Source organism: Osmia bicornis, chromosome 11, assembly GCF_907164935.1.
Source record: "Osmia bicornis bicornis chromosome 11, iOsmBic2.1, whole genome shotgun sequence".
In the NCBI taxonomy this organism is placed as follows: Eukaryota; Metazoa; Arthropoda; class Insecta; order Hymenoptera; family Megachilidae; genus Osmia; species Osmia bicornis.
The window spans coordinates 891,329-914,484 of record NC_060226.1 but is presented as its reverse complement, the minus strand read 5'-3'; the positions used below and the strand labels follow the sequence as shown (position 1 = coordinate 914,484).

The following is a 23,156-nucleotide window of genomic DNA, read 5'->3' as shown; positions in this document are numbered from 1 at the left end:
GGCACGGTGTAACATGAATGTACTTGCGAACGGGTCTTTTGCGGCGTAACGATGGAAACTCGTGAAAAAAACGATCTCGGTCCGTTTCGGGCACGGCGTAGCGTCGGTGTAGCATGCATAGTATGCCCGGACGATGCCCGGCGACAACGGCTCGGTTCCGGCACGGTCCATCTCGGGCACGGTGTAGCGTGAATCATCCTTAATTCGGCGTGTAATGGCGTGTGAAACCTCTCCACTCACGGTGAAGAATCATGGTACGTCTTGCAATGTTTCTGGAATCTGATACTTTCGACACACGAATTTTATGTAACTTTTAATGCTGATCACGAATCTGAAGTCCGTTTGGGCCACCGTTTAACGGTTCTCGAGTTAATGAGCTTTTAAAGTCATTAACACATGTACTCTTTTTTCTCATCGAAACTTTAAACCTCTGTAAAAATGTTAATACTAGTGATAGAAACTCAAATAAGGTACAATCGTTTTCTTTCGCATGCGCAGTACCACAGTATTATAACTTCCATCGTTAACGCGTCAATTGGCAAAAACTAATTAATAATCAGAAATATTCATTTTTCTCGAGAACCGTTCAACGGTGGCCCAAACTGACTTCAGATTCGTGACCAGCGGTAAAAGTTACATAAGAATCACGCGTCAAAAGTACCAGATCCCAGGAACAGTTTGTAAACTTCCATTGTTAGTGATCAATGTCGTGAAAATTAGTATTTTGAGAATTGCTTCTTCTCCTATCGCTATTTGTTTTTTGTTTTTTTTTTTTCAAGGAAAATTACTTTGCTCGATACTGTACGGGAAATTCCTTGATGGTATTGGAATTCTTAAATTTTAGTTTAGATGGTACCTATGCATTTATGGAAAGGTTGAGAAATGTTGTCTTAGAAAATTTTATTATTAAACAATGGAGTTTCAAATATTGCTGTTTGTAATCTAGGGGTTAAATAATAAAGTTTCTTTCAAGATCGAAAGAATGAAATCTTCGTGGGATATTCTTTATGGATAAAGTCTTCTTTTCTTTTTTAATTTTCAAGGACCGTTAGGGAAGGAGAGTATAATTTCGTTTGGGTTAGAGGCTATTCGATTTATCCGGATGGTCAGCAGGGTCAAGTATGCCCTGTCCGTTGCAAGCTGGGACAGCAATATGTAATCCATTTTAGCTGCTCTCTACTGTCCTCCCTTCTTCCTTCTTTTCGCCTCGAAAGAGCCACCTGCGAAAACTTTCATTTATAATGCTGGATCCACGTGAAAAAGCTGCTATTCTGAACAATTCGTTGTAGTGGATTCCGCATAATTGCTTTAAAACTGTTTCATTTTCTTTTTAAAAAGAGATATTGGTCCTTTGATTTGTTTCATTGCATATGCTATTTCATTGTCATTTGAGTAGGAAAATTTTACGGTAATTTTAAAAATAGAATATAAACAAATGGAAAAATTTTTCTGCTTATGCCGTCATATTGCCATTATATTCAGATTGCTATAAAATTTCAATTATTTTTTTCTATAATACTTTTAAATATTACTAAAATTGTGCACTCGCGATCAAATTAGGCTTACTCAGGAAAAAATCCCGAGTTCTTGCCCTTTCCTATGGGCGTCCGGAGAGAAAATGGCAATGTAAGGCAATGTACATACAATATGTATATTATGTATAGGAGATCGGTTCTATCACTTGCGCTAGTAAATTTCGATTGATATTTATTTATTATTCATAATTTTTAGTTATAATATTTAATAATTAAAAATGATACTATATTTTTTCTAAATTAATTTTAAAATTAATATCGTTAAAATTAAGTAATTTTCTCTACAGCAGTCTGATTTGATCGCGAGGGAATTGATATTAATTTTTAATGTCTTTAACAGTCCATACTATTGTGTACCACGCAAGATATGGCTATTTCTACTGTAACTCTCAACGTGATATCGAGTATACTCCATTCAGTAGAAATATCAGTAATTAGTCAGATACGCAATAATATGGATTATTACGATGATATTAACCTGAAGTTGAATGTATAATTTTTAAACGAAGAAATTTCATATTTTCGAAGGAACATTGTACAATTTAGACAATTAAAATGATATGAAGTACAAAATTAAATTAAAATTGGGGTTCTCTCCATGGTTCCTCCGTTCAAGAGTTAATGTAATAAAATACATAGTTGTGAAATCAGGATAGAAAAAAAAAATAGTAATGAATTATAATTTACAGTTTGTTTGTCATATCACCCATAATCTTATTTACCAAATTATAAATATTTCTACAGTATCTACGTTTGAAAATCTAGCTAACAAAAAAAGAAGGCAAGTGCCATCGGATAAATTCTAATTTCGTATGTTTCTACTGTTTTAATCAAATGATTAATATTCACCAGGATCAACGACCTATTTTCGCATATAATCGCTTGCCTTTTCGGTCTCTAAATCGCCCTAATTTCCGACCCGTGATAATACGAGCCACGTTTTCAGTGGACAAATGTCACTCGTTGATCATCGTGAACGAATCCGTGGAGAAAAAGCTGTCCAGCCAAAATTGCGACCCTGCCAACCATTGGTCGCTTTCGCGGCTAATTTATGGAAAAAAACGGTAATCGGATCGTACTGTCTCGTGTTAATTGAATTTCACTTTTTCGATAGCCACAAGCATTGCACTTTGCGTCATTCGTTTGCAAAATTATGAAATGAAGGGAAAATTTAAAAATATGATTAATTTAACTCTAGCGCAAAATTTAGTTAAATAATTTATTTTTGTTTTTAATTTTGTAACGTACCTACTTAAATCTTTAATTAAGATTTATGATAAAAAAAAAATGCGATGACACATTGATATATGCAAATATACTAATAACTACTTACCACATTCCATGATACAGAGTCAAATTATATTCTATTCCAAATTTGGAACATGACTAGAAATGAATTAAGTTGAAATTGCAGTCACGTGTGGAAGATTTATAAGCTCGCAAAATTCAAATTTGAATTGCAAAGGGAAGACGGTACAGGTTCTACGTGATATCAAATAAAAAGAATGTTTGTTATTCTTCGTAGTAAAACGATGTTGAGGTAGGGTCGTGGTACACGAGTTCATTATACCGCTGTAATTAGGACGACGCCCAGAAAGCACTTGTCGCTGGTAGAGCGAGATGGGAGACGATATTAGTTCATTTTCGTGTCCTAATGTCACCGCACCAGCATGTGTTTACGGGCTTGTGTATTTATGGCTGTACACTACATAGGATTTTGCTCTGATCCTCGTTTTCGTCCTCTAACTCAATGGCGATGAATTTTGACTGAACAAATGCAAATTGAATTTAATAAGAAACTGGAAAACATCAAATCCCTTAATTAATTGCAAATAACATTCATATTTCATATTTTTTGACATATGACCGTATGTTCCTTTACATTTAACTGTTTATTATCATTTTATTTGTTTAAAGTGGAACTTAGAAGTTTAACTATAAATAAAGCAATATAAATAAGAATGATAAAGTTTTTGGAAAACATTTACACAAAGTTTGTGAAAGACTTATTGACATTATTTCTTAACTTTCAATGTATGAAGGAACGTAGATTTTTAATTTCGATAAGTTTTAATTTTAATAGAATTAAATTGTGAGTAAAAAATATTAAAATTATTCTAAAGAAACAATTATTATTTTAAAGAATTCTTGTTTGTTTTAGAAAAGGTATAGCCGGATAAGATGTTCAAAAGTTACTCTAAATTCTAAACTAAACTCGACTTGCGATGAATCATTCGATAATTTATCAAGAAAAAACAATTTGTGCCAAGTTGTAAATTACAAAGTACATACTTCAATGTAATGAATTGACGATAAGACATTTTACATGTTTCAAAGTTAATAGTGAAAATGATTTTTGTCGTAAATAAATGTACTCAGATTCATTTTTCAATAGGGTTGAGAATTTATTGACAATGTCGTATGCATCAGTTCGATTGGCGAAAAAGCATTTTCTATTGCCTTCCGATATTCTTCGCGTGATTGCTTCTCGCGGAAGAAAGCGCGACGCGATTAAAATTTCATGATCAGCTGCCGAACGGTTCGAAGCCGGGGAAAAACTTGGCTTTCCACCAGCTGGAAAGCTGGTATCGACAAACACCGGCGCCGATGTAAATTTTATCGTACGTTGCGTCGTACTTTTCGATTGTGCCGGAGGGCATGTTTCGAAAATTGTATTGACATAAATAAACTGCAGGCCCCATACTGTTTCACGTTCCTCGTAATATTCATTGTGTTTTCATGTTATCTGTCCAATTTCGAACCAATGTCATATTTCGTGAATTTAAAAACACGTTCTGCATTTCTATCGGTTTTAAATTTCGAGAATAGTTGTACGTCAAAAAGTTCGCTATTTCAATGAAAGATAATTTAATATTGCGGTTAAATATCGAAAAGGTCTCTTTTAAACGAATTTTCTGCACACGTTTCGTTTCTGTTGTCGAGAAAGTTATGCCAGTTGATGAATGCAGATCTGCTTCTTCATGCAAATGAATCGTCTGAGTTTACCGTTTCGAATAACTCGCCCAAGAATCTCCTCACAATCGCGTTTTTGAACCACCTAAGCCGCAAAACTTTCTTAATGTATTTAAGCAACTTTCCTTGTATACTCGTTTGACGTCCAGGCGAAACTCAATTTTCCATTTTTTCCAGCTATTATTTGAATATACATTATTTTATTAGCAATTTTCACATCTGATTTTCTGTAAAACAAAAGCAGATATCAGAAACAGTTATTCTAAATTATCACATTTTAAACCTTTGATCTGATTAGGTTTGTCTAAAATATGAGAAATGAGAGATGGGAGATGGGAAATGGGAAATGGCGAGTAAATTGGGGGAACGGCGAAATTACAAGACTGAAATTCTAAAATTCTTTAGTAATATAAAAATACGTTGTGGATGAAGAAAAGGGTGTGTGCTGTAGATATTTGTACCAGCAAACTTCAGAAAAAATATCAAGCTTTGAAAAATTAATATACATACATACTTACAGACGTATGTACCAGACGGTTTCAAAGGATTCAATTTTGCAAAATCAATAATTGATAGTAATTGGCAATATTTATCAGTTTCTCAATAATTCGTTGAAATATATAATATAATAGTTTTTCAAAAATGAAAAGAAAATATTTAACTTCCTCAAAAAAAGCTAGAGGCGATTGAAACGTATCGAGGCGGGCATATTGGGACAAGGCCACTTGCAAGTGCGGTTTGACCTCTCAAACTTTCAGCATTTCTGATCGGAAGGTTCAATCGAACCGCGGTTTCAACTATTAGACTCGATAACGGAGGTCGAACGGAAACGAAGCATAATAAACACCGGATCTGATTCCCTGGTAATTCTCGATGCTTCCGCTTACTGAGATAGTCACTGAACTATGCTAGAAATAATGTGGGAAACTGGAAAATGTTTGAGGACGATATTGGTGATCCGTCGAAGTATTCCGGACAGTATTCTGAATGTTATAACTTGGTATGTTTCAAATAACTACTAGCTGCTGGAATTTCAATTCATGTTCTAGTATATTGCTGAAATTGGCAAATATTTGCAATTTCGGTGTGTCTTTCGAACAATTTCGATACTAGACAGGCGATTATTCAAATTACGCGATTAATTAATTTTAATTAACACGTTAATTGCTGCAATGATAGTAATTACGTGTAATTCGAATTATTAAAGGTAATTAATACATTGACTGCTGTGACAGACATTGGTGATCGATCCGTTGCCACGTATCAAATGTAATATAATTGAATAATTAAAAAATAAACAGATTGAACATTATTACTATAATAATATTAATAATTGAGAAATTAAATTCAAAAATGAATTATTTATATGTTTAATAGTTCAAGGGTCTTATTCAGTGGTAATAGTTCATAGTCAATAAAAAAGAATTGACTACTTCCTTATTTTAACAAACCCTGAAGGGATTAATCTATTAATCATGAGAAAGTTTACCTTTTACATCATCTTTAAAGAATCAGCAAACTCATTAGAGGCGACAAACAGACGGCACGTGTTCAGATTCGAGTCAGATAACAAGTATTCCTTCAAAAGGGGAAGTTTCCAGAAGAAAGAGAGCAGCTTATCAAGCAAGAGCTTCCTGTTTAAAGTTGCAGTAAGCGAGCGAGGGAGTGAATCGAGAAACTCCGCTCGGCTGTTCTTCCTCCTCGATCGTCCTGTACTCTCATTGGCCGGACCTTGGCCACCCTGTTCTCCCAGGGTGTCGAGATCGTTCGATTCGGCTCTTCAGTCGATGTTGAAAGACGCCAGATTAAACGCGAGAGGATTCGAGAAGAAGGGTGCAGGCGGTGGAGTAAACAAAGAAGAAAATGGAGTAAATAAAAAGCAATCGTTGAGAAAAGGTCGAGATTCGGTGCACCTTTATGTACCCATTGATTCGTACAGGTTTTCAAGAAAATAACCATCATAGTTTATACGATAAATATTTGCAAAATTAATTTTACTTCAGAACAATCCAAATTCTACCATAAAGAGAAATTTAAAAGCTATACCCTAAATGTAACAAAAGAATTTTGATGCGAATGACACCTGCTCTTGTTGAAGATTGTTATTTATTGAAATTTAATACAAATTACAGGATACATTATTATAATATTTAAAAATAATAAGTATGAAACAAATGAAGCGAGAAAAGGAAGACGAACCAGAAACATAGTAAACGGGAACAGCGAAGTGAAGAGAAGCGGTAGGGGATGAAATAGGGGTTGTTGGTCAAGGAGGGGTGAGGAAAGTTGCGGAAAAGTAATCCGAACCGCGAGCTTTATAGTTTTGTTTATTCCCTCGCATACAATTACGCTGATGACGCGGAGTAAACCTGGCTCAGACCTTTTATCCGACTCTCTCTCCCTCTCTCACCCCCGTAACATTCTCGTCCTTCCACCTCCGTGAACCTTCCACCACCTACTTTTCACATGGTTCCGTTGGAAACGTTTAGGTACACCAACAGCTCCGCGTGAAGATGAGGATTCCAAAACGAGACGCTGTAAATTCTGCCCTGACTAGGGGGTTGTTCTGGGATTAAGGGAGCGTTTCTTTTTTTTAAGCACACTGAATTGAAGTGTTCTTTTTTTTTCTCTCGCGGCATGAACCTGGAGAAATAGGGTGGCGTTGCATTATTTTTTTTTCGAGAAGCGCAAGTTCTTGGGGTAGGCAAGAATTATTGGGTGCAAGGGTGCAAGGCAAATAATTTTAAGTAGCGTTTAATATTGAAAATAACTTTGTGTGTTTGAAATGTTATTAAGTACATTGTAGACTGAAAGTATTAATTTATTTTTATTTTCTTAACTTAATCACGATTAGGTGAAATTTTATCGAGCGTGACATATCTCTAATTCTATATTTTGTGTATACTTTGAACGTAAATAATATTTAATTGTACAGGAAATGCAAAGGATTAAATAAAACACAAAGAGTATTTTCCACGATCATGTTACGTTCGAAAAGAATCCAGCTGCGCTCTGCTTTTTCTACTTTTTGCTCTTGATGCTGTTCGTATATTCGCGAAAGAAAAATACCTGGTGAGAAAGTTTTCCCACCCGGATGGCATTCACTGTTCCTATTCGTGAGATGGTTTAAAACATTGTAGATGTTTCTATTAATCTTAGTTTTTATCGTAAAGAAATCATGATTGCATGTGTGTTCATGGTTGTGTTAGAAAATCCCAAGTTCTATTATTAATCTCTATCAACTTCTAATGTAATAAATTTAGAAATAAAGAAGAAGTTATTACAAAAATTGATGAAAAAATCCCAAAGAATGCTTTTCAGTCCGAATTCAAATATACAGAATCCTCCAATAATCTATCACCGTCGAAAGGAGTCTTGTTACAAGCAGCAAAAAAAAAAAAAAAAGAAAAAAATGGGGTTGTAATATTCGCAGATCGATGGCTCGTTCAAGGGGACGTAAAAAGGTGGCTGGGGTGCGTGAGTTGTCGATGGTGCAGAACGCGTACCACACCTAAGTTCACGGGATCAAATAAGGAGATGGTTTGAAAAAAAGGATGGGTAAAGGTGATCGGGGGTTAGTCAGAAAGGGTGCAAAAGAGTTGCCCTATGCGGGCTGAATTGTAAACCAGCCGGAACTTTCTACCTTCTTTTCTGGTCGTTGCCCGAAGACTGGACGAACTGGAGTCGAAGGGTGGCAAAGGGGAAGGTTTCCTTCTTTAAATTACATTTGACCACTCGTTTGGACACCCTCACCCTGTCCCGCTCTTTCTCGTTCGTATACCATGAATCTTCTTCTGGGTTAGTTTTAGCTGATACACTCTCTGTAAAAAGTATTTAAGTACTTTTGATTAACCTTTGATTAACACAAGGATATTAACCTAGAGTTTAAAAATAATTGGGTGAACTTGTAGAAAAGGCGCTTCCCCTTCGATTTCGACGATTTTTTAATATGTTGCAAAATTCGACATTAAAATAACTTTAATTGCGCGTAAACATAAATTATTCATATCCGTTAGCTGCAGTACGATATCCGGGACAATGTCCGGTAACTCAGGCACAGTAAATAGCTCTGCAGTTTTTGCGGTGTCCGGTATTATGACAGAATTTGTTTGTACATTTTTACTTAATATCTTTTTAATAATTTATTTTTTATTTAATTCGGTAAGTCCCGAACTTATAAAAATGCTTAATAACCAGTTTCATTCAAAAAATTCCCAGGATAAACAAAAAAATCATGTTGAAATTTTTCAACAGCTTTCATGCCATGCGCTAAATATCTGGTGCATAGATTCTTTACCCTATAGGTTAGAGGGAAAAAGTTGCTTAAAATGTCGACTTTTCCAAAATATTCAAAAATCATCGAAATCAAAAGGGAAGCACGTTTTCTATAAGTTCACCAATAATTTTTAAACGAAAGAATTTCATATATTGTAACAATAATTTTCAAAGGAGCAGTATAAAATTTAGAAAATAAAAGTAATAAAATTAAATACATAATTAAATTACAATTGGGACTCTCTCGATGGTCCGTCGTCCGAGGGGTAAAATGAGGAAAATGTGAATTGCAAATATTCGTTGCATCGACAATACATCTAACAAGGGACATTACCCAATCGACACACGCCGATTTTGATGCCCTTTGAGTATGATATAGAACTCAAAAAAATATTTGACACGTATTTTTTTCTATCGGCAATCGTCCATGCTGAAGGGATGAAAATAGCCCTCAAATTTGGGGTTGCAAAACATATTTTCTTGAATATCTCAGGACCTATTAGGTGTAGGCGAAAAATTCAAAATGAAATTTGTGTGTTTTTGAATAGCAAATTTTTCTATGTAGCCATCTTTTTGATAAATTTATTTGTTTAAAAAATATATTGAAAAATAATCTATTTTTGTCATTTTTTTCACCCCTTCAGCGTGGACAATTGCCGATAAAAAAAAATACGTGTCAAATATTTTTTTGAGTTCTATATCATACTCAAAGGGCATCAAAATCGGCGTGTGTCGATTGGGTAATATCCCTTGTAAGTACTTTTAAATAATTCAAAAATGATTGGTAGGTATACCTTGTTCTTCACAATTAAAAAAGTTGATATTATATCTATACATATATTTCTTACATGTTACACTACATTATGCTGCTTATTAAAGTACCATACTATATATGTATTGCAATAATATTTTAATTTTTAATTACACAATTTTACTAATTATGTATCTAGCTAATTTTGTTCAAGAATTGTGTATTTTTTATGTTATGGAGACAAATTAAAAGATTCGGGTATTCGTAATGAGTGACTAACTATAATCATTCAAAAAAAAAAAAAAATATGCAATTGCACTTTATTGATGCATTAGTACATATAGATTCGTAAATTTTGTTGTGTAATTTTTTTTAGCTTCAACTTTTCCCAACGTACTGTTTTACAGAAATGAATTAATAAACCTCAATTTTACAAAACATTATTTGACATTGATTGCTATACAAACACTTTCTACATGCGGTGTATCTCTGAATACATTATTTTAGTTGAAACTAGAAGTTTCATCGGATATACTACCATTAATATTGAGAAAGGAGTTACGCTTGAAAGATCACCTGAATTTAAACGTTGCTTCGTGAATTCTTGAAACTGCATAAAAAGTGTTTTATCCTGCTTCGAGTTCGAGAAGAAAGTTGAAATTCGACGCTTTAAATTGAAAATTCTATTATCAATAGCCAAGAACCGGGGGAGTATTTTTACGAAATTTTGCCTGAATTTAGATATGCTGACGTAAATTTTTGAAGAAATGTTAAGAAAGTTCGAATTCGGATCGACGTTCAAGTACTCCAAAGTTTCCAGTTAAAAATTGTATTATTAACGTTGAGGATGAAATTGGCGGAATGTTTTTAAAGGTTTCCTTGAATTTACATGCTACGCTCGTGAATTTTTGACTGACTGCAAAAGTGTTTTATTCTCGACAAGTTTGGGAAAAACTTTGAGAACTCCATGTTTAAAAATTGCTAACTTTTAAAGTGGAAATGTCGACTTCTGAAGGAATATTTTTAGGAAGTATGAATTTTTAGAAAAAAAAAACGCAAATTGGAAGTAATGTTTTGGTAAAAAAAAACATCTTATAAATGATATATTACTAAATTTACTAAAATAAAATAATTATTTGAGAAGAGCTTCTACAATTTTAACATGAAACTCAGTGTTAAGTATAGAATAATAACATAGTAAATGTACCCTAACTTTCAATCAAAATGACCTTTTTGTAGGGTATATAAAGACTTCCGTGAGCGACTGTAAGTGACGTGACATTGAAAGTAATTAATAATGATTTCAACGTTAAAGTGTTTCATATTGCAGGTGCGTTTTATCGTCGTTGTTTCGTGTCGCGTTAAATAAAAAAACTCGCGAACAGTATCTAAAACGAGAATCAAAATAAATTTCCGTCAGAGGCAAACGACTGTACCGAGATCAATGAATTTCTCCGCTAGTAAATTCGCAAATTGAACCGCAACAATGGTAGCACGCAACTGCATAAATTAAACAAAGAACGCGTCGAACCTGTTAACTAGCGATTCGATTCAACTCGTTCGCCCTCCTTCGTTCGTGTTTGTTCCATCGCGTGACTTTTCCGTATTTTAAGCCTCACGAAATAGCTGGAAGTACGTAGCACCGTTGCCAATTGTTTCATCAATACCATCAATGATAATCGACTAGACAATAATTATAGAGAACGAGACGATCGAACTTTGATTAGTACACCTAGATCTTAGATTTTCTTATTTTTGTAGAAAAGACAGAAATAATAAATTAATGTCTTAATATAATAATTAAGAATTAATATAATTTATGGTCCTTCTGCCATAGAAAATTCTATCATCCTTGGGATTGTACCATTTGGAATTTTGATATTCTAGAATTAAAAATTTTAGAGGCCTGAACTTTTCGAATTTTACAATTCTAGGACTTCGTAGGTTTAGAATTTTGGAATTTCAAAAGCTTAGAATCCTCGAATCTTAGAAGTTTAGAGTTTTTAGAGGAATACAGTATTGCCTCGAAATAAGCAAGTGGTCTCTGCTTTGAAATAAGCAACTCGCTGTCCCCTCTTCTTTGTTTGAAGTGGCCCGCAAAGTGAGAGGTCCGTTTGCCGTTACATACTTCGAATCTCTCACTCGTTTCTACGAGTGTCGTATAGCATACCTGCTTCGTAATAAGCAACTGTTCGGTCCCGAGCGAGTTGCTTATTTCGAGGCAATACTGTACTCTGTATGGTTTAGACAAGCTCACCCCGAACCCCGAAGTTTTTCTTTTTCCTGGAACGTAATATGTATATTCTTAGGAAAGCCGATTGGGTGCATTAAATCCTATTCAAAGGTGCATTTAAATATTTCCCGGGGTCCCTTTGTGCCAACCTCTATCCACAGTTATTCATTTCCCTGGTGGGTTAGTTGGACGAAGCTGTCTGTCGGTTGTTTAATTATGATAGCAGGTTCTCAGGGTGAATCAAGCGGCAGCGAAAGAGAAGGGCTGATTCTCCCCTCAGCCTCTCTGCTTCGTCCAGAGCTTAATATGATTTCCCTTTCCGCGCGTTTTTCACGTTTCACTTAAGCGAATACCTTCTGAATACCGTCGCTGACCCGTCGTGCCACTTAACCAACTTGCTGCTTTGCTCGCCTTTTTACCACCCCTTCGCCTCTCTGTAAAAAAACGTAATCAGGAGAAAGAAGGAGGGGTTGGTTGAAATTTTTGGAACGTTCGCGGGTGAAATCGACTGGAAGTAGCAGGTGGGAAAAAATGAAAATAATTTCGAGGTGAATAGGGCTTCGTACACTACCCGTGGTAACATTCTGAAGGGGTGGAAGGGTAAGGTTTTCTTAATCTAGACTTTATCTTGGCTACGCTCAGACTGTGAATTAAGTCTAAGGCTCGCCTCGACTCTTTTCTCGCGAACGAAAAGAGGATTAATCCGACACCGCGAGCTTGTAATACGCTTTGCTTTTAATTACACTGCGGTTACCTACCTTTGGAGATTTGTTTGGACGAATTTGAAACGTTTTAGGCTTTGTTTTTGTTTCGATCGTAGAAAATATACATTATTTACGGAATGACCTAATATCATAGAATTCAAACTTTTTCTCCCTCTTTAAAGCTTCCCCTCGATTTTCATTCCACCGAACTCGTTACACCGTGGATTATCTAAACGGCATGGCATGGCAGTCCATCGATGCTCCCCTTTCACCCTCGTAATCCAACGCATCAGGTTCCACGTGTTCCATGAATTATTGAGAAGTTAACAGCGAATTATTCCTAAAGTGTTGAGAGAGCAATTTATACGCGACAAAGGGCGAGAAGGAGTGCGAAGGGTTTCATCGATAGCGAAATGCGTTACTGGAAAACGGGATAATGGGGTGCACGACCGTTTCGTATCGACTCGTCTTCTAACAAGACTAACAATTTACCGAATGCAAAGGCGCGATCGTTGCATAAGTGCATTCGTCGTTATTGTACACTCTTGGTCCTGCAGAAAGTTATAAAATTTGTTACTCATTTAAGTCCTACAAGTATTTGAGCACTTGTATTTTATAATTATCAAAATCAACACGTTGAATGAAATTTTAGTTATTATGAATAGAAACAGTGTAGAGGTGTGAAAGAATCTGAGAATATCGGATCAGATCGGCATTGTTCAAAGTGGATCGGTTCCGGTTATTGAAAGTATAGATGTGGATTTACAAGTCACGATCACGTTTAATAAAGTTCATCCCGAAACACAGTTGTCCAAATTTCGAGAATCCAAAGCTGACCGAAATAATTTCCAGCCCAATTCGAGTATCGGGTACCCGAATCTTCGGATTTTCGCGCACATCTAAGGAATAATTAATTTTGAAATTTCAAATTTCCAGCTTGCTATTTGATATCTTATATTATTTTATTATTATTCCCTTTCAATTATTCAAGTATATGTCATTTGCGGCGCGGACTATCGATTATTCTCAAGGTATTCAACATGTTGATTGAAAGTAGAAAATACGAGAATACAATTTCTATGGAAGGAAGGAAAATTGGAAACCAACGAACGATCGTCACGGTTCGTCTGAACAGTGTGAACGAACGGAATCGAGCGGTTCGGTAATTTAAGCAAATATTTCGCGAAACAAAGGAGAAGCAGGTGAGGCTGAGACCGATTAAACGTAATATCGATCTAGTGGCTGTACGAAAATTACAGAGCAGTCAGGGGGTTGGTTCTCTGTTTCACTAGATAAGACTGGGCAAATAACGGTGTAGATAGTATCGGTTCTGCCTTTCTTCTTTTATCAACGAGCATATCAAATAAGTGTATAGCTAACGGTGTTGCAAACCGTATCTCTCTACGAGAGCAGATGTCCGTAGCCACGGTTCGAGGTTTACGGTGCACGAAACATTTTCCTGATATTAATTGGCCGCTTGATGTATGACCGATTTTAAGCAGAAAATTACCGACGTGTTCGCAGTATTTCGATAATGCGGGTGATCATTTACGTGGCTCGCTCGAAGGGCTTCCAAATGGCAGGGATTTATGAAAACGAGCCCTTACATTGTTCGTTGTACCTGTGTGAACTATACTTTTGGTATTTGTTGTCGATACACAGTGATGCATATGTTGTTTAAAATGACTAGAGATTAAAAGGATTTATTGAGTTGTAGAAAATTCATGGAAATTGACAATGTGATTATCTGTGATAATTAATAGGGGTATAATTAGCAGGACCAGTTTTCTATTTAAGGTTTATTTTTATACTAACGTACGAAAAAATGATTAATTTCTCGAATATATCAAGGACTTATATTTATTATAACTAGTCGATTATCCGTACTTCGCGCAGTCTTCCTAATTACATTTTTATTTATTTTTTCCTTTCTTTAAAGAATGTTATCTACTCAGGAGAATGTCCATTGCTCAAATTTTTTTTTGAGCAATATATATGTTGTTTAATATACACCTACCATCCCTGTTTTCATCTCTTTAAAAAGTGGAAATTGAAATTTCTTCTTATAGATATATCTATAGATTTCGATGATTTTTAAATATGTTGTAAAATTCGTCATTTTAAGCAACATTTTTCCCTCTAAGCTATATGTCGGACTCGATTAGTTTGCGAGATATTTGCGAAAAACTATGAGTACTACTATGTACATTGAATTTCGCCTGTACGTATACGTCTGCGGCTGTGTGCGCGTCGGCGGGCGAATCTCGCTTCTCTACTGTTTCTGTCAACAGCACCATATGGCCCGGTTACCGTTTATATAACGGGTGAGCTTAAAATCAAAGTTAAACTACTAAAATCAAACTACTAATTTCAATAATTTTGACAGTGGATTTGTGTGGCCGATCGTCCAAAGGCGGCCGGAATATTAACACGTTGAGTGCTACGCAAATTTATAAGGAAATCTCCGTCAGGCCACGCGCGCTGCTTACAATTAGAAGTGCGCTGGTATTGTGATACAGCAATGCCAAGCGCACTTCTAAGATTGAAACGTACAATGTAATTAGAACAATGTAATTTTTTTAGTTTGATATCGTATTTTACACTGTCAGTCACCGGCGACTGTCGCGGCCTGAACGGAACGTTTAGTGTCAGGCAGGGGTCGGAAACTCGCCTCTACAAAAAGTCTAACATTGACTGTAGCGCCATCTACTAACCATCCGTCATGAGTGTACTAAAAGTAGACATACATATACAGGGTGTTCGACAACAGGTGGGCAAAATTTTAAGGGGTGATTCTAGGGATCAAAATAAGACAAAAATCAAGAATAACGAAATAGCGTTTGCGGCTTTGTTTTCCAATAATTAACGTTTAAAGATTCGAGTAAAAAGCGCCTGAAACCTGCAACCCGCCCAGCACCGACGACTGAACGTCAGGTCAGCCGGGGTCGGTACAGTCATAACCAAGAATCGAAGCCGAATGGTGCACTACCGAGAAACAGAATAACACGAGGTAAGTTTTTACTATTCAACGATTCTTGGTTATGACTGTACCAACCCCTGCCGACCTGACGTTCAGTCGTCGGTGCTGGGCGGGTTGCAGGTTTCAGGCGCTTTTTACTCGAATTTTTAAACGTTAATTACTTGAAAACGAAGCCGCAAACGCTATTTCGTTATTCTTGATTTTCGTCTTATTTTGATCCCTAGAATCACCCCTTAAAATTTTGCCCACCTGTTGTCGAACACCCTGTATATGTATAAGTACATATACTATATATGTCTCACATATATATAAGATGTAATTATTGGAATTATCTTTTTATTTTTTACATTCATTCGATTAATTAATTTACATTTTTCATCTATATGTATATATATAGAATACACAATTTTGGATAGTCATAAAGTGACTGCTAAAAATCATAGATTTATGATTCAGCTGATTTCTTATCTTTAAATCATAAATCTGTGATTTAAAGCAGCCACCTGTAGGGATACGATAATAAATTAATAATCATTAATTATTTGGACTCCACCAAAACGGACGCTATGAAGCTGTGACGCCAAAACACGCCAAACGACGCCAATCAACGCCAATGTAGGCGGCGCTGATTGTCGTCGTAGTAGCGCTATCTACGTATTGTCCGTCATCAGAGAACTAAAACTGAAAAGCCAAGAAAATCAGTGAGAGTTTTCGACCCCTGGTGTCAGTCACCGATGACTGACGTGGCACTCAACGTGTTAATATAACCTAACCTAACCTAATCTAGACATATAAGTAACGGAAAATATTAATCATTGTGCACCACAAGATTGTTTGCTGTCGGTACTTATGTCGGCGGTATTTTATGTTTTTGTTATTTATACGTCTAGGTTAGGTTAGGTCAGGCCACATTAAGAATCCGGCCGCCTAAAGGCGACTCACGCGAGTCAAATGTTATAATTTGATTTTTCAGTTCATCCGTTGTATGAATAGAAGCCGGACCACATGGTGCTGCTTACAGAAACGGTAGGAAAGCGACCCGGCGCACACACGGCCACGAGCGCGAGCTCATACGTATAGGCAGAATTCACTGCAATAGTAACAATATTCTTTCGCGAATATCACGTAAACTAATTGAGTCCGACATATAGCTTAGAGGAAAAAAGTTTCGCAGCCAGCCCGAAAATGTGAAGGACATGCTGTGTGCCACTATATCCTAATTCTTACGCGCAACGTCGAAGCACAGTCAACGGATGGCACACGGATTATGACATTCTATGCTGACAATGCTTCGACGGTGGCAGCGGATGTGTTAAAATCGATTAATCCGAGTTCATATAGTGCGATATTCGATTTAGTGCGAATTTTAAAATGATACTAGGTCGCATTTAATGCGTACAAATATTCAGTTAATGCGAGTCTTGCGAGACTTTTTTCGATCCAGACAGGGATCGAAGCATGCAAGTTAACAGAGACTTGGATAAAATACTGTGGGTTTATCATCACATATACGAAGATATGAAAAAGCAGAAGAAAGTGCAATCAACACTGTTAAAATACTTAAAAAAATAATAAACATGTTTATGCTATTATAATTTAATAATATACGTATGAAAGGTATATTTCCAAATTTTGATCGTATATTTTCTTCAACTAAAAACCAATTCCTGTATTTCAAGTATTCGAATATGTAGTACGAATTCAAATAATGCGAACAATTTTTGGGATTTATTATTCGTACTAATCGAGACCTACCTGTATTTAAAAATCATCGAAATCGTAGTAGGATTAGCTTTTCTATAAGTTTACTACAAGTATTTCTACCTCCCATGTTTTTAGAGTTGGACGTTTCCGAAAAAGTCAAAAATTTCAACCTCGTTTTCCACCTTCTTACGGGTCGAATTTTGAAAAATCCCTTTTTATTGAATGCTTCCATTTTAAAGAGAAGCCATTCTTAAAATTTCAACCTTCTACATCCAGGGGTTTTGAATCACTTAGGATTTTATGTATACATAGAGATTTCCAATTAGTAATCAATACATCTTACAATAAGCAGAGAAATAATTACATTTTGTAGCCTTTCAAATACAAATTATGATGTTATACAATATCAATAGATAGCTGTAAAGATGGCCGAACGTTCGAACCAGCGTTAATAAATTTCTTTACTACATCAAGAAAGAAATCATTCACTTTAGTTTCTTCTCGTTTTTGTAAAAAGTCCTTCGAAGTAGGTGTGAAAATGGTAATGGTATCTGGTTGCCAAGTTGGTTTTACGCTTAATCCTACTATAGTTTTGCCATTAAAGTTAACAATGTCTCCCGGTCCCAGCCAGTCATACACTTCAACTCCCAAAGGTGACGGTCGTTTTCAGCGTAGACATTTTGGTTAACCATAATTATAGCGTGGCGTCTGGGTGACAATCCTCCACGCGGAAATTATTAATTCCCTGTAACCTCGATTTCTCTATCGCCCGACGTTTATTTCGTCAAGATTTACACGGACGGAGATGCTGTCTAGGTTACATCCCTTGTTGCCCGAAGCGAGCGATTAACCCGCTTTCAGAGACCGGTCGAGCTCGTTCGAGAAGTGGCTTTTAAGTATATTTACGTTTCCTTTCGATGCGCTTGATTCACCGTAAACTCGCCAGAGATTGGAGAGGTTGCTGCTACCAGACTGCGCTCTCGTTCGCTTCCACCTTTTTCTTAGAATATTACGGAATACGGGAAAGTCGAAGAGTGGAGAAAAAATATTTTAAGCAGTTTTATAAATCCTGCTGAGTTTCATCGAAATAAAAGTGGAAAGAGCGGAAACTTACATTGTAGGCGACTATGGAATTATTTTTTAATATTGTTCAAATTAACAACCATTAATAAATGTCATTATCATTTATAACTGGCATTTTCAACAAATAAAATAGAAGAGAAGACAAAGGAAAATTTCTGTTACTCTAACAGTGCAAGATAAATGGGAAAATTATGTAAGTACCTTCATTATTACTATGGCAGCCAAAGTGTTAGAAAAGCAATATTTTTATTGAAATTTCGAAAATTTAATGATATCAGCAACTCGTGTATTGCGAATTAAGGGGAGGAGGTACGAAACAAGCGTCGAGAAACATCGTAATAGGAGGCATGGTTAGAGAAGCAGAGGAGATTGACAATAGAGAGGAGAGAGCGGAGATCAGGACAGGCCTGGAAAGTTTTCCAATTTGAGGCAATTAGTTTGCCGCACGGGGACTGGATGGCATGCATCCAGATAATCGAATATGGGTCACCGTCGGAAGTGGAATGGCTCGTGCTTTGGTCAGACCGAGTCTCTGACGATCCTAGGCGAGAGAACACCACACACACAGCGATGCTAAGAGTATGCGAGACATAGACAGAGGTTTGAAGTGCATATGGACTAGAAAATAGCATAAAGCAATAATTATTCGAGGAAATCTTAAAGTTAACAGTTTGGTATAGTAAAATTTTCACTTTTGAAGTTTTGAAAGGTTCGTGCCAAAATCTATGAAATAATATATGTATTGCATATTTGAATGATAGGTATAAGGTAATTTACTGTGAGATATACCGCTTGTATAACTTTAGATTTCACGGCTATTAGATATCAATTAGCTATGGCGTTATAGCGGTGACAGCAGTAGTTCTCAATGCTGACGGTTGACCTGTTTGTCGCGTACGTTTTGCGATCATGTTCCTTCTTTCAGTAGAAACATAATTTTATACCTTGCTTTAATGTACTTATCGTTAGTAAAAATGTTTCTCTATCGTGTGATATGATTAGATCTTCTCCTAGATTGTTAGTTTTTGAAATATAATAAAAAAATATCAGCAGGCCTTCGTGTGATTTAGGCGTCTCTTCCACTTCCATTATTATTTAAACATATTTACATATTTATAATGTAGTAACAATTTATATCATTTTATTCGGTAGATTCCACAGAATTATTGTGTGAAAAAAGAACCTGAATATCTGCTATTGTAAAAACTCATATGGAAATCATTTTCAAAGTTGAATATTTGCAATTTGTGTTTAAGATTGATTATCTCGAAAATTATAAAAGTCGGATAAAAATGGTTTAGAGATTCGGATTCAGCACACAGAAATCTATATGAATCACTCATTAAAAATTACAAAATCAAATAACTATTGCAATTTATCAAACGTTGTTGTAGGTGGACGATTTTCACTGTGAAGTTCATTTCGAATAAGATTCTATTTGCAATGCTATATCTTGATTATTATTCTACAGAATCTTTTGCTTTTAGATTATATTATGTAGTTATTTATGTAGAATAATTTAATATGCGCAATCATTGTACTTTATTTGTATTTATTGTTTTATTTAGACTAATATACGCCCCGTGGCGGGTGGACGATTTTCACTGTGAGTGACTGTATGTATGTATACAATAGGCGTGTAGCCTTTCCTACTTTGTTATTCGTACTTTCTAAATTTTATAATGTTTAATAAACAAAAATCATGTTATTTTGTTTCTAAATCACTTTTAATATTAATATCGAAAAAATGAGGATTTTGAGAATTCTTGCTTCCCCTATATCGCCACTTTCCCTGATTTCATTGTGCGTGTAAGTACTTTCCGCTAGTAGTTTGTTTACTTGTATCGTCTTTACATGAAACATAGGTACTTTATCCTTTTAATTTTATTTGCGTCTAACAATTTCTCACTGAAAATTTCATGTTTGTGATAAGTAAAGATGAGCACATACTTTATTCAGTTTGATCGCATGGTATACGAATTTAAAGTATTTTTATATGGTGTATATGGCGTAATGTAAATGACCCCAAACTGGTTAATCTACGTCTTAAAAATGAGTTAGTTGGACCACTATAAAGTGAGTTGTTATATAATTCAAATAGTTTGTAATTAGGGTTTTGTTCAAAATAGAAAAAAAGTTAAAGGAGAAAAGATTGAATGATGTAGAAATTACTATTTTTCTATAAGCTCAATTTTTGGCAAGTGCAACGATGCTTTTTAAAAATACAAATGAACTGGTTTTTAATGGCCATACATGCTTTTTTTGGAACGAATAAAATAGTCACCTGAAAGCTAAATGAAGTATAAAAATCGTGGTAGCTATTGCGACAAAAAGACCGAAAGTATTTATGTATGTACAACAAGAAAATAAAGTGTTGTTAAAATAAACAAAAAGATGGATTTTTGTTACACAAGAATAAGTGTATTTTATTTTCTCATATAAATCAATCTATTTCGTACACAGTGGTTAAACTAACCAGCGTGGAAGTAGTTGGACCATTGTTATAATGATTAAAATGCTTATTATAATTTCGTTATTTGAAAGTTCATAAGCCAAACCCCGGGCATTTTCTTCAATTAATCTACGAACGACGGACCATGGATAGAGCCCCAATTTTAATTTCCTTATTCTTTAATTTTAATGTTCTTTTATGCAGTTCCTTTAAAAACTTATTCTGCCCACATATGAAACTTTTTAATTAAGAAATTATACATTTAACTTTACTTTTATATCCGATGTGTATCTATGTTTTGTAAGTTCGAGTATCAATTGACTCAGACTCTGCAGTTCAAAAGTGATCCATCTCTTCCGAAATTACCCTACCGAAAATGCAACTCTTGCTGATTATACTGTGATTAATTTGTATTCATTATATTTTTTTGTCCTCTCCAAGTTATATTATGAAAGACATTAATTTAATAAATCATAAATAAAAATTAGCAAAGAAGGCTTACGCATATAGGTGTAATATAAAACGTTTGCCGAGGAAGCATAGCCATGGAAAAATCTGCATGCGAAAAAACGAACAGCGAGCCACTCGATATCGTGTTCTACTGGCTATTTCGAGGTGTGAAAGGCAATGAATATGGAAAGAGAAGCGGTAATGCGACAGATAAAGCGTTCGTTGAAATGAAAATTCAATTATCAGGGCGTTGAGTCGAGTGCTTCGAGGGTGAGACTTTTTTCATGAATCGATTAGCATTTCGTGTTCTCCGAGAACATATTCAAATATATATTTTTTATTTTCACTCTAAAATCTTCTATTTTGCACTAATCAATATACTAAAAGGATTTCATTATTTTACAAAAGAAAATTGTACCATTTCAAATTTTTCCTTTCTTCATTTCTTCGCACAATTCGATTTTATCAGAACGGTTTCCGACTCAACATACACACTTTCGGAATTTCAAATCTGAATTACTCGGTATAATCGATTGATCGATCATCCGTGGCTACCAGCAAGTTCGATCGATCAATGTTCGCGGTTTCATGATACAGCTTTAAAGTTTCTCCCGGCGGCGTCCGGAAAGTTTCCAAGGATATGCAGGCCAAGAAACTGGTACATTGTTAATGGAACGAGTTTATGTTCATGGTGCACCACGAGAAACATAGTGTTGTTGTATTAAAGCCACATAAGCATTAGTAATATTACATAGCAGGGCTTTTATTATCCATGCTTTCTTTACTCAAATAGCAAGCTTGATGGAATTAAAAATGGATTTATTTAAAATTTTAGATACACTTATAGGAATACATATTGTAATATATCAGGTGTTATTTATTTACAAATATTAGTATTAACGTGGTATTTTGTTGTTTTGCAGAATCTGAGGCCAGCTGGGATGAATGGTGGACCTACGACGGTATTTCTGGTAAGTTCGATTAATTTCCATTTAATTAATATCTTGTAATTAATTCAATTTGCAATTGAAGTAGGTATCTCAGGTATAAAAATTCAGAGTATTACAAAAGTTTGTTATTAAGCAGACGATAAAACACTTCTTTTGTCTGTTTATATTTACTTTGAAAACTAAAAATTAAATACAAGAGTTTCAAAATACTAATTCCACTGTTAGAATAAAACAATTGAGTTTTTTCATTGAAATAGTAATGACGTTTACGAGTGATTATGGATCGTGGATGTGGGATTTCGAAGGAATGTTCCATCAATTCCCTAAGCAGCTGGACAAAATAATCGTCCGTGTGATGGTGAATTGAAGCCGATACCGGCCAAGCTCAGAAAGAGAAATTAATCGACGCGAATTAATTTCCATTAATATTCGATGATTTCACGATCGATTGGTTGAAGTTCGACGAGCGACTCCGTATCTTCAGCAAGCGTGAACTCGCCTGAATAATGAGATATCGGGGATGGTTCTGTTGAAAACAACTCTTTTTTCTTTTTTTTTTCTCCTTTCTTTTTTCTTTAATCGCGCAAGGGAGTTAATATTGGAAAAGTTTTATGACGAGTTGATATTCCAGCACGATTACAGAAATACCTTCGATGGTGGCAAAGAGACACTTTTATCCGTGAAAAACTTGCTAAGAGTAGATTTGCTGCTTCTCACTAAAAAACTTTCACCTTATCTTCATATTTTCTTTCTCCCTCTGTTTCTTTCTAATATATTTTATGCATACCTATATTTTGTTTTTGTGATTCACTCATAAATAGGTAGGTAATGCATGAATTTCCAAAGACATCCATTGTACATATTACTAGAATTTTTTTTTACTTACCTAACTAGAAATACTTAGTACTTGAATATTAGTAACAGAAGTAATGAAATATTGTAAAAATATTAAGGGTGTGCAGATGAAGGAGCCTTAGCTCGGGGCGGGTAATCATCGGGTTGGATCGGGCAATTTGTCTAGTACGTAAATTTATTCGGGTACCGGTAATTTCAAGAACCGAATATT

The 23,156-nt window shown here is 35.2% G+C and overlaps 1 protein-coding gene across 3 annotated transcripts in view; it reads left to right on the top strand.

Moving 5' to 3' along the window:
* LOC114878174 (carbonic anhydrase-related protein 10) overlaps positions 1–23,156 on the top strand; it is a 248,034-nt gene that overhangs the window by 99,762 nt on the left and 125,116 nt on the right. For all 3 annotated transcript variants that reach the window (XM_029191668.2, XM_029191669.2, XM_029191670.2), the window contains exon 2: positions 22,064–22,111. In XM_029191668.2, coding sequence (XP_029047501.1) covers positions 22,064–22,111 — 48 coding nt within the window. The remainder of the gene's footprint in view (positions 1–22,063; positions 22,112–23,156) is intronic.